General features: G+C 39.9%; 1 protein-coding gene across 2 annotated transcripts in view; it reads left to right on the plus strand.

Annotated features, from left to right (window-relative positions):
- Nucleotides 1-9,885, plus strand: part of LOC121876624 (protein Wnt-5b-like) — a 76,899-nt gene extending 67,014 nt beyond the window's left edge. For both annotated transcript variants that reach the window (XM_042381904.1, XM_042381903.1), the window contains 6 exons: nucleotides 2,722-2,842; nucleotides 3,022-3,157; nucleotides 3,416-3,548; nucleotides 4,803-4,948; nucleotides 7,512-7,631; nucleotides 8,157-9,885. In XM_042381904.1, the coding sequence (XP_042237838.1) occupies nucleotides 2,722-2,842; nucleotides 3,022-3,157; nucleotides 3,416-3,548; nucleotides 4,803-4,948; nucleotides 7,512-7,631; nucleotides 8,157-8,358 (858 nt within the window). In that variant the 3' untranslated portion in view covers nucleotides 8,359-9,885. The remainder of the gene's footprint in view (nucleotides 1-2,721; nucleotides 2,843-3,021; nucleotides 3,158-3,415; nucleotides 3,549-4,802; nucleotides 4,949-7,511; nucleotides 7,632-8,156) is intronic.
- Nucleotides 9,886-12,720: the final 2,835 nt, after the last annotated feature.

Below are 12,720 nucleotides of genomic sequence, written 5' to 3' on the forward strand. Positions count from 1 at the left end.
TTAACTTCCTTGACAAGCCAAGCCTTCGTGGCCATCGGTAACCATTGGAACGATTTAGACGTATTCTGAGAACACAGGAGCTGGTGGAGGGATGTCTGTGTGTTGGTCAGCCCTTCACCCTCCACCTGGCTGCTAATTCACGTTAACCAAACACATAATGAAGTTATCTCATGTAGAGAGGCGACGTATTTTTTTCAATGCAAATTATCTGCACGTACGCCTGGTAGATACAATCATCCTCCACCGCGAGAACACCAACTGAGAAAACCAACCTGCAGCAGTCGAGAGTCGGCCCTAGAAAGTTGGGAGATTTTATTATAAAATTATGTCTGCCGACTAACCCAGGAAACATTATGTTAGAGTTTTTAAACTTTTTCTTGGGAGTAAGGATGAACACCCACCGGCAGTAAGAGTTTAATCCCTAAAAATGTGACACCAGATTACCTGCTTCCTCTCTAGGGACCTGCGCCCTCCAGTCAGCTATGTCAAGTAGAGTTTGTCATGATCCCTCAGGTCTTGCATCAGTATCATTAGTGATGGTCTATCTACGGCTCTAACCTCACTACTACCCGAATGTTCTCTGTCGACCGCCGCCTCAACTACGGAACTATCCGGTCGCCTTCTTGATTATATTTTTGATGGAATTCAAGCATTTTCATCTTCTTGTCCATCCTTCTTTCTTTCCGTCTTTTTTCATGTCCAGGGTGAATTTTTTACTTTTTTTTTCTTGCGATGTGTCCCAGGAATTTAATTTGCCGCGTTTTTATTTCTCGTCATCCTCACATCTGTGTTTGTCCGTCCCATTACTCCCTCGTAGCTGGTCCAGGCTCTCCGTGCTCTTCCCAACATTCCTCTGAAGACAAATTCTGCTACGTCAATTTTGCTTTGCAGTGTTTTATTTATTGTGTGGCTACTTCTGTTTTTTGTAAGAGTTATGTTTCATTCCCTTGTGTAATTTTGTTATATTTAGTCTAATGTTACTGTATCACTTTAACATACTGGTGTATTAACGTGTTTTGTCATGTAGCAGTTACCTCAGTGTAACATCTGTAGGTAGGCACTTTTTGCATGTTACCAATCGTTACTGTTTTTATGTTTTTTTTTAATTCGGTTCCTTATTCGTTCTGTCATTTATCTTAAACACAATTCTCCTGCAAACTTCAACATGATGTAACTGTTACCATTGTCTTCAGCTCTGCCTCACACAACAGATCTTCCACCTGCTGTTGGTATCAATTCACACGTACTGATCCATCCTTACAGCCATTAGAGTAACCAGGGTGACAACACATACCCTCTGACGTACACCACCTGTTACCATGACTGACAACACCCCCCTCTGACGTACACCACCTGTTACCATGACTGACAACACTGTGACACACCACCTGTTACCATGACTGACCCCCTCTTCTCCCTGACGTACACCACCTGTTACCATGACTGACAACACTCCCCTCTTCTCCCTGACGTCTACACCCTGACTTGTGACACCACCTGTTACCATGACTGATAACACTCCCCTCTTCTCCCTGACGATACCACTGACACCTGTTACCATGACTGACAACACCCCCTCTTTCTCCCTGACACACCCCTCTTCTCTTCTCCTGACGTACACCACCTGTTACCATGACTGACAACACCCCCCTCTTCCTCCTGACGTACACCACCTGTTACCACCTGACTGACAACCCCCTCTTCTCCCTGACATTGCACCACCTGACTGACAACACTCCTCTTCTCCCTGACGTACACCACCTGTTACCATGACTGACAACACTCCCCTCTCTTCTGACGTACACCACCTGTTACCATGACTGACAACACTCCCCTCTTCTCCCCTGACGTACCATGACGTTACCTGTTACAAGGACTGACCATGACTGTACACCACCTGTTACCACGACTGAACACCCCCTCTCTTCTCCCTGACGTACACCACCTGTTACCATGACCTAACCTCTCTCTTTCTCCTGACGTACACCACCTGTTACCATGACTGACAACACCCCCCTCTTCTCCCTGACGTACACCACCTGTTACCATGACTGACAACACCCCCCTCTTCTCCCTGACGTACACCACCTGTTACCATGACTGACAACACCCCCCTCTTTACCACCTGTTACCATGACTGACAACACCCCCCTCTTCTCCCTGACGTACACCACCTGTTACCATGACTGACAACACCCCCCTCTTCTCCCTGACGTACACCACCTGTTACCATGACTGACAACACCCCCCTCTTCTCCCTGACGTACACCATCAATTATTCCACACCACAGTTAAGTCTCACACACCAGCTGCTGGTTCCATAAAAAAAAAAAACTCGGGACGGCCTTCAGCTTACTACTGCGTGCCCGACACAAGGTCAACACCACCTACAGGCACCACCTACAATATGTCTATCTTGTTATGTCTTGTAACCTAGAGCCATGAATGGATCATATACTTACTAGGTTTTGTCTTTACTAATTTGTGTGTATATATTACCATAAACATTGTCAGTATCATAAGACCATAACAGAGGCCTCACGACTCACCCCCTCACTCTCATACACCAATATATTAAACACGATGACTTCGATTTTTGTGGATTGACATTGTATATTTTAATATTTTTCATTATTGTTCAGATATTTTCCATATTATAGTATTATTATACCACAGTAACAATGTAAACACTCGTCGTAGTATCACACTGTATCACCGCAGACTGTGAGCCAAGGGGCAAGGATGGGCATCAATGAGTGTCAACATCAGTTCAACATGCATCGCTGGAATTGTTCAACGTTCACCAACTCCCCCCATGTGTTCGGTTACCTCCTGCGTATCAGTGAGTTACCTCTACTTGTGTTATCTGACCTCTGAACTGTATCTGTAGGTTGTGACCTCTCCTCTATCTTTGATTGTCATATGACCTATATTTTTATTCTGTCATCTGACCTCTATCTTTATCTGTGTCATCTGACCTCTACCTTTATCTGTAGCCACTACCCTGTCCTTCCTTCACAGAGAGCAGGGAGAAGGCATATGTATATGCCATCTCAGCTGCGGGCGTGGCGTACAGCGTGACGAGGGCGTGTAGTCGCGGGGAGCTGACCGAGTGTGGTTGTGACGAGAGGATCCGCCAACGACCAACACGGGGGAGGTACAAAGTTGCTGTGATGCTGTCTTGTATACGATAATCCGGTACTGATGTATAATACTCTTCTTCTGGAGTACGATAACCTACTCCTAATGTACGATAATCTCATTGTAATAGTAGTAACATTAATGTGTGAAAAAACAAAAAAATGACCGACCATACATGTGATGCATAAGGTGTGCAAAACATACACAACTCATTGCCAAAACGTGGGTCCGACACTATAGTCTTGTATGATTAAGTTAAAAAAATCTCCTACAGGTGGGAGTGGGGAGGCTGCTCGGAGGACCTTAGATTCGGGGAGTACTTTAGCAAGGAGTTCGTCGACGCCCGCGAGGACAGAGGCACTGCAGATGGCCTCATGAATCTCCACAATAACGAGGCTGGCAGGAGGGTAAGTTGTATAGGTGTTGTGATGCCCCTGTCCCACGGGCATGGTCGTTGGAACTTGGGGGACCACACTGGGTTACTGTGTTCCGTCCGTCAGTTTGTCTGTCATATATTGAAGTTTATGGTTTGTGTTATCTCTTCTTTTTTCAGATAATTATCATGCACTTCCCTGTTTTTCTTCATAAACTGTAAAAAAAAATAGCATGTTGACAATTATTGGTGTGAGTTTGTCGCTTTTCCCCTGTAACCTGTCATGTTTTACCCCCTCACTTCAACACTGTTAACCGCTCATGCTAAGGATTCCAATGAAAATATGTTTTTTCTGGTTTTGTTGTGCTCTCCTTGTTTCTCTCACTTGCTCTTTATTTATTTATTTTTTAATTTAACACGTTGACGGGGAAAGGAAGCCAGTGACTAGTTTGATCCCCCATTGTTCCTCATGACTCCTTTATTGTCTAGTATTATTGCAGGAGGAAACCAGAGTATTGGAGAAAACCTGCGATATTTAGTAGTGTCACGCTGCATAACAACCTTCTCACACATGTCTCAAGACAGTAGTACAGTATAAGAGATACGTGCGTTGCCACTGTAACTAACGTGAACTTGTTTACTTAACAGGATTTTCTTTCTCTAACTACCTCTCTGTCTGTCTATCTAACTGTATTTCTGTCTGTATGTCTACATGTCTGACTTTTTTGTTTATCTATTTATCTATCTATTATCTGGTGGTTAATGAGTCAGCCTGCACCAAAACCGTCCAAAATCAGGTGTGGCTTGATGAACATGAAGAGTCGTAAGAAAATGGAAGACTGATGGAAAAAAAGGGAAACCTTGCTGTATCCAGTCTTGGGTCGATGTTGACATATATTTTTACTGAACTTACTGTTGATGTTCTATTAGTGATACTCATTAAGGCATCGCAAAAATGAAATAAGGAATGTTTGGTAAGATGACTAGTAGTGCATGTACAGTAGTTTCGTTGAAAATAACCTATTTGGTCTGTTGTTTTAGTATGTACTGCATACTGTATAGTACAGTACTTATGCTTTGTGAATTACTCTAACACTAGAAATACACGTGAATAAACCTGTCTTGCTATTTGTGGACTTTGTAAGATACTGGAGGTGATACATCAGAACACAATTGTTTGGGTAACATCCCGGTGATACAGTGAAGAATTTCTAGTCTGTCGTGGTCAGCTCGCACAGTGCGCGTTGTGTAAGAGTGTAAACAAACCTACCTGTATTGTCTCCCTTAGGCCATCAGATCTGAGATGGAGCTTGTGTGCAAATGTCACGGAGTCTCTGGGTCGTGCTCCATGCGAGTCTGCTGGCGGAGGATGGCCGCCTTCAGGAACATTGGTGACTCTCTTCTGCAACGCTTTGAGGGGGCATCCATTGTCAGGTAACAATCTCTTTGTCATTGTTTAGGAGTTCGTTTTTGGTGCCTTATATCCTGTAGAGAAGTTTCCAATCTTTGACATGTTAGGAATTTATCCTGCAATGCTTTAAGAGACATGACTGGAGCTATGAATGACTAGCAACAAGTACACACATGCAGCTGAGCAGTGTTTCAACAGGTTATACCCCAGGTTATGAACCATGAGTATACTGTAACTGAACTTATTACAGAACCAGAAAGGAACACACAGAACTAACAATTTAAATTACTTATACAGTTGAAGTAAATTCTGTCGTCCATTTGTTGGGGTCACCTAGACTGTCACCATCAGATTAGCCTGTGTGTTCCAGTGAAATCCTATATTCTGCTTACATATTATATTCTTTGTTCTTTACAGCTGCTGGGGGAGCTATTTTTTGATCTCCGGTGCAGAATGAATTGATTATAATTTTTGTTAAGTTCATATTTACAATTGTTTATATTTGCCTTTTAAACCTTTTTTAATAATGCTGGTTGTACAGGGTGTCAAATTTAAATGAAACAACTTTGAAGCCTTATAATGTTCATGTACAAATGTGAGGATGTTGAACCTTGCATAGTTACCACATCATATATCAAAGTTTCTGTACTTAATTTTTTGGGGTGTTTCTGATTAAATTATGGTGACCCACAAGAGAAGGTGAAATGTGCATTGTGGATGGCCCAACTAAAGTCACCTACCGTGGTACAACAACGATTTCGTACAACTTTTGGCAAGAAACCACCGATTTGAAGACTACGCATGGATGAAGCAATTTGAGGAGACTGGCAGTGTTCTAAATAGCATGGTGGAGGAAAGCCCAGAAGATCAGAGGAGGATGTTGAATGCATACCTGCTGCCTGCCACAGAAGCCCAAGGAAGTCCATCTGCCGTGCCAGTACCGAACTGCAAATTCCACGTTCAACTGTGGATAAAGTCGTGTGCACGTGGCTGCAGCTCTATGCATATAAGCTTCAACTGGTTTAGCAGCTCATAGTGGATGATCATGTCAAAAGGAGAAATTGTACCATGCACATGCTCCACAGTCTGGACAACAACCCTGAGTACCTGAACTGGGTCATGTTCTCTGACGAAGCAACATTTCACACATGTGGGTATGTTGATAGACACAGTTGTCACATTTGGAGAGCAGAGAATCCACTTGTCACACAAGAGGTCGAAAGAAACAATCTCAAAGTTAACGATTGCAGTGGTCTTATGCGTAAAAGAATTGTCAGGCCATTTTTCTTTGAGCAAAAATCTGTGACAGGCCACGCGTACTTAGAGATGCTTTAGCTGTTTGTGGCACGGTAAGAAGAGGACTGCCAACTGAACCTCATATTCCAACAGGACAGGGCTCCTCCTCACCGGTCCCGTGACATCACTCCTTCCTTGATGCCTGAGTGCCAGATTGGTGGCTGGCTTCAAAGTTGTTTTATTTCAATGTGAGTGTTTCAGATAGACTTCCTATTATAGGCTTTTATTAGGTTTATTCATACCAATACATGTTTATTATTTCACACATTATAAATGAAATTAAGGCAGACTTGGTTTAAGCTTATCTAACGACTTTTATTCTTGTGACTACATTGGCCTGTCTGTTATGTGAGGAGAGATACAAGACAAACTGTTAACCTTGTCGATTTGTTATACAGTGAACCCTCGCCCAAATCGGGGGTTAGGTTCCTCGAAAACGGCTGTTGGGCAAAATCGCGTTGGGCAAACTTAACTTCTTATGGCCGCTAATGGACTATTCTCACATGAAATGCATAACTTTTAAATATTTACATAATGCACAAATATGATGATAATAATAGAACTATCATACCATAAAAAATAAAAATATTAATGATCGGCATTATAATATTGTATTACTGCGCTCACCAACCCATGGTTAGATGTTTGTGGTGTAACTATGATGACGAACATACCGTAGATGTTGTGAAGCCTTCTCTTGACGGTGATTGATGAAGAAGACTTCGATGATGATGATACTACGAATTGTGCGTATGGTGGATTTATTTACAGAGTTCTCACGGGCAAGTGTTGCTATATGCACTCCACCACATAGCCGATCTAAAATCTTTATTTTCTCAGGTAATGTCATCACTTTTCTACATTTCTTGGGTGTGCTGCCATCACTAGCATCACCTCTGCATTTGGGGGCCATACTGTAAGGGCAAACACACAAAGCAATGCTAAAACACAAAAAGTTCCAAAATCGCTTTAATACAATGTTGATGGTATGAGCACATAAGCGAGACGAGACTGGCGGGCACCTCCAACTGGTGCATGGTGCGAGGCGGCGTGTTGGGCAAATTATTTGGTCACATATATTTAAACGCATATAGTCAAAATCACGTTGGACTAGCCAGTGTTGGGCGAGGGTTCACTGTAGTCCCTAATTCATAAATCCCATCAGTGTCAAATATCCTTTATTAATTTTTATATCATTACCTGTATCATGATAAAGAGTTTTAAAGGCGTCTTTTCCGTGTATAATACTTCCTTTCCTTGTACAGTACTGACATTCTTTCACATCAACAGGTTTGTCAAGAAGGGGAAGAGGAAGAAACTCCGGCCACTGAAGAGGGGCTTCAAACGACCCACCAGACGCGATCTTCTCTATTTGGAAGAGTCTCCCGATTATTGCACCCGGAATCAGGAGTGAGTAAATATATCTCTGGGCACTTATCAGGAAAAATGGCAAATGTAGTTTAATGAGAAGCAATAAACTGTACAGTACATTGTGTCCTATATCTGAAAGTAGTTCAATTTTTATTTTTCTAGATTTGGGGTTAGAAAAGTAAATACCAAATATTATGCTTTCTATTTTTTGGGCTGTTGTTTCAGATTAATTTTCTGCCCTGAAGAGTTCATTTACACTATTTTTCCCACGTTATTATGTTTTTTCTTCCCATTGGAAGCATTATTTCTCCCATTATACCTTTCCTTAGAAAAGTTCCACAGGGAAATTTGGGATCTTTCAAAACTCTGTCCAAGCTTTGTTCCATCTGGTGTATTCAGCATTGTTGTCTGAACTAAAATAATTATAGGTCAACCAATCAGCTGTCCAGTGCATTTATGGTGGTGTTCCATTTTAAATTTATATTTTTGTTAAATGACTCACAGTGGTCAGACGTACATGTATTATAAGTGCCACTGTAAGATAACTAATAACTTCCTCCACAGCCTTGGTGTACTGGGGACTGAGGGACGTCTGTGCAACAAGACCAGTTGGGGCATGGATGGTTGCAGGATCTTGTGTTGTGGCCGTGGGTACCAAACAATGGTTAGGGAAGTGACAGAGAAGTGCAATTGTAGATTCATCTGGTGTTGCAAAGTGCAGTGTGAAAAGTGTCAGGTCTCTCGTGAGGAGCATTACTGTAACTGAAGACAGTTTTATCAATGACAGGGAAGGGAGAGTTTGTCCAAGAAACTAGCATTTCCACAACCGGTGAATTGAGAATGTGTCAATCTCGATTAATTAATTTGCTAGTTTATATTTCCTGTGTACTATTGGCTTGACACACTCAGTAAGACTGTACATAAATCTTAAGTGCAACGTATGAAGGTGTTTGAAGTTCAGTGGTTAATAGATTCTTTAATGTTTTGCTGAACTCTTCATAGCTATGTGACCTTACAAATACATGTGCAAAATGTACACCTAGAAAATGTCATGCAATTTTGCTATTTAGGAAGTGAGTAAGAAGACACTATACTGTAATGAAGTGCCGAAAAATGTACAACCAAAAAATCAAAGGAAATTTTCCAAACATGAGCAAGAAATAATGGATATGAATACCTCACATGTTTGGGTGTTGCTGCTAACTTGGCGTTGCTCTTAATGACATTACTACAACCAAAAATTAATTTTGGCTGAAGTATTTACTGTATTGTATTCAGTTTTGTTTCTTGTACCTGATTATTCTTTTGTAAATATGTCCTGTACCTTACATTCCAGACTGCAATATCTATCCTATATGAAATTGTGTGCAACAGTAAGTAAGTAATTTCTTTGGAAGGAATTGAATTGTATATATTGTAATACCACACTTATGCTATTTTCGTAAATCTGTAAGTCTGTATCATAATTGCCCAAGAGAAACTTACAATGCCCCACAAAGATTTAATGGTTAACTTTAAGGTATTACACTACAGAATATAAGAGAATCTCAATATAGTACTTTATGGCGATGTATTAAGACTGTAGATGAAGATAAACTTACAGTACAGTAATTATGTAAGACTGTGGATGTAACCCAGATATTCTGACACATTTGTAAGAAAGTGCACCTATAATTAATTAGAACAATATATGCAATATGTAGATATGTATTTGTTTGTGTAATTGGGTAGTGTGTACATATGCATGTATACTATGTGTTTTTATATCAGTATATGTATGTTCATGTGTGTCCGTGGTGCTGGAGACTAACTATACATAAGAGACTATAAGGGCCAAGGAACTGATCCAGTAGGTTTCCTCACCCAGTGTCACCTTCACCACATCAGAGACTGAACACTGGGAAGTACAGTTCCATCCACTGCTACTCCTCCATCAGGTGAGTGACTAGTTTGTTTGATATATCTACCCAGTGTCAACATCCCAGAGCCAATCACCGACCTCATACACTTCACCAACCAACCAACAGTGACTCCTTGGTTAAGACTTCTCATAGCATATTGAGAATCACTCAAGTTACATTGTATATTAAAGTTATGTCTCATATTTTAAGGGTTTATTTATATAATAATCTTAACGGTGTTTTCTCAACAAGGCGATTATTTATTACCTACCCTAAACAAAATGCAGTACTATACAGTACAGTACCGGGTACTTATATTGGATGAGCAGAAATTGTTAGTGTCCAGCACTGTATATATATATTTTTTTTTCTCATTAAAACCATAATGTTAAGAGAGGTTTGTGAACCATCCCATCCAAATGTTTGAAAATTTCATTGTTTTAAGTTTGAAACAGTACTGTACATATTGATACAAGGTTGAGGGCTGCCAGTCATATAGGCCCGAGTCATAGTGAGCCTCAGACCGACTAGGTCATACTTATATACTGTTCATCACAAAATACAATCAAGAATATTCTTAGTTCATTTACTAGGATGACATGATTACAGTACTTATTCATAATTGAGACATGTTAATTTCTGATTCATTTTGGTCTGACAGTTCAAGATGGAAGAGGTTCCAGTGATCCCCCTCCCCCTGCCATAAGGTCCATCACCTTGGTATAAGGCGGACCTGACTATGAGTAAGATTAACATCATTTTCCACAGGTGTTATTAGTATCACAGTCAACAGACCAACGTCACCTAACATCAAAGAGGCCACTGTCACCACCTACATTATGCGAGATCAACAGTGAACACTGAGGGTGTTTGCATAGTTGTATGGTGGGAGAGTGCATGTGAGATTAACAAGCATAGTGTTGTCTTTTTCGGGGGGGGGGGGACTACAACTTTGGTTGCAGAGGGGCAAGCTAAGCCATATAATAAAGTATTAAAGTACTGGTTCTTGCAATATGCCACTGGTATTGCAAAAAATTTTATTAGAAAATGGTTCTCATGGGAATACATGTCCACATCTCTCGCTGTCTCTCCTTTACTGTCATATTTTTTTTTCAACTGGTCCAGCTACAGTACTTATTTTTCCAATCAGGGGTGACATTCACCCCCCCTACCAGCTATGCCATAATGTTAACCTATTCATCATGGTGGGGCAGGTCATGCAAGGTCAGCACAGGGTAGGGATCTGTAATAGTCAAGGCAAAGGTTGGCCATTGTGACTGTCTGCTCATGTGAGGAGTTGCAAGGGAATATCAGTTAAGTTTGCTTATGAATCTCAGAACAAAAATCTGCAACATCCACCATTCACTCAATGAGGCATCTTTCATAACACTATTTGACCCAAATTACTTATACTCATGAAGGGTTGGAAGGTCCGCAAGATGGGATCAAAGAAAGGCATCTACAGTATGTCATGCATACAGTATACCGTATATTGTGTTTGGTGGTAGGTGTGTATGATATCTGATAGATGTACAGTATGGTGGATGAAAACCTGGAGGGAGTCTTAAAGTTGTTGGATGTGTATGAATGATGGTTAGCGTATTACAGCTGTACTGTGAGTTGATGAACAATTGATAGTTGCATAAGTATTGGATGGTTGGAGAATGTTTTTGAAGGTGTTGGAGGATTGTAAGACTTACTGTATATATGATTGTGTTGGAGAAAGTTTATGATGGTATTTGAGGGTTGAAAGATGTACTACAGGAAGCAGGCAGCTACCAAACAGAGACGTACTATCGCCTGGGAAGATATTGTAAGCATAATGTATTGTCTAATGGTAGACCCTGCTGCCATATGGCAATATGGCATCACAAAAGCTTTGACCAAGTCCCAGGTTGCTGATCTGACTTTCTGCCTCATTTACACACAATTGCAGGGTCTCAATTGTTTCTCTTTCTATTGACAACACAACATACATATATTGTTTCTCACTCTTGATCTTTTTTTTGTGTCTTTATTATTATTATTATTATTATTATGATTGTTATCATAATTGTTTTATTATTTATATATATATATATATATATATATATATATATATATATATATATATATATATATATATATATATATATATATACAGTATATATATACATATACAGTATTATGAATTATTATTATTATTATTATTATTATTATGATTATGATTATTATTATTATTATTATTATTATTATTATTATTATTATTATTATTATTATTATTATTATTATTACTACTATTACTATTACATTTTCGCCCCCAGGACCCGATGTGGGTCAGTGACCTGTGCCTGGGTGGGCTAATCCCAGTAAAAAAAAATGTCTGTTGGAGGGTTGAAGAACATGTTTGATTGTGCTGGAGAGTAGAAGGGTGTATCTGATTGTATTGGAGGATTGAACTATGTACTGTATATGATCATGTTGCATGGTGCATCATAAATATGTAACAACCAGATCAGAGTATGACAGTGATTGTAGATTTTTTTTTACAATGTGTATCTACCGAGGAACAAAATATTGGTCATTGGAGTGAGAAAGAGGTTACTGGATGTTGATAAAAATGGAGAATTGTGTTAGAGATAAAGAAGATATAGGTATGGATGCGTCGCTTCTCAGTCTTAGTTCAGAAATAGAATAGTGTGATAACTGAATTGAATTATTTACGGCAGTATTTTTGACCCCCCTGAACCCCTCGTTGAATGCAAAACAACTATTTTTTATAGTTTTAAGTCTATAATTAAGAGCATTTCAATAGTGTATATGTGTTTTGTCATTAATAAATAACATGGAAGAATGGAGTTTCATTTTGCTTCCATGTCTCCTGACTTCTAGAAAAACCAAATGAAATTACTTATACATTGCTGTACGACACACCTTGTATATTTTCATTTTACATCAAGCAACAATAATTTCTAAATACTGTACATGGCACTATCTGATATTTCCTCTCATCTGTGTGAGTTGTGATGGATCTTTTCCACATTGTTGAGTGCTTTTATGAAATCTTCCTGATTGTCAATTTAGATTTAGTTCAAGTAATGCTGACATCAATGTTAACAGTTCTCATATACAGTATGTAGTTCTTTACGGCCTTCTCTTTATACATTATCCTCTTTGCCATTGATCGGCCTGTTCGTCGCTCGGGCACGTCCTAAGCATGTACTGGTTCCAGGATGTATCTGAACCTG

This window comes from Homarus americanus, unplaced genomic scaffold (assembly GCF_018991925.1).
Source record: "Homarus americanus isolate GMGI-L3 unplaced genomic scaffold, GMGI_Hamer_2.0 scaffold28, whole genome shotgun sequence".
NCBI lineage: Eukaryota > Metazoa > Arthropoda > Malacostraca > Decapoda > Nephropidae > Homarus > Homarus americanus.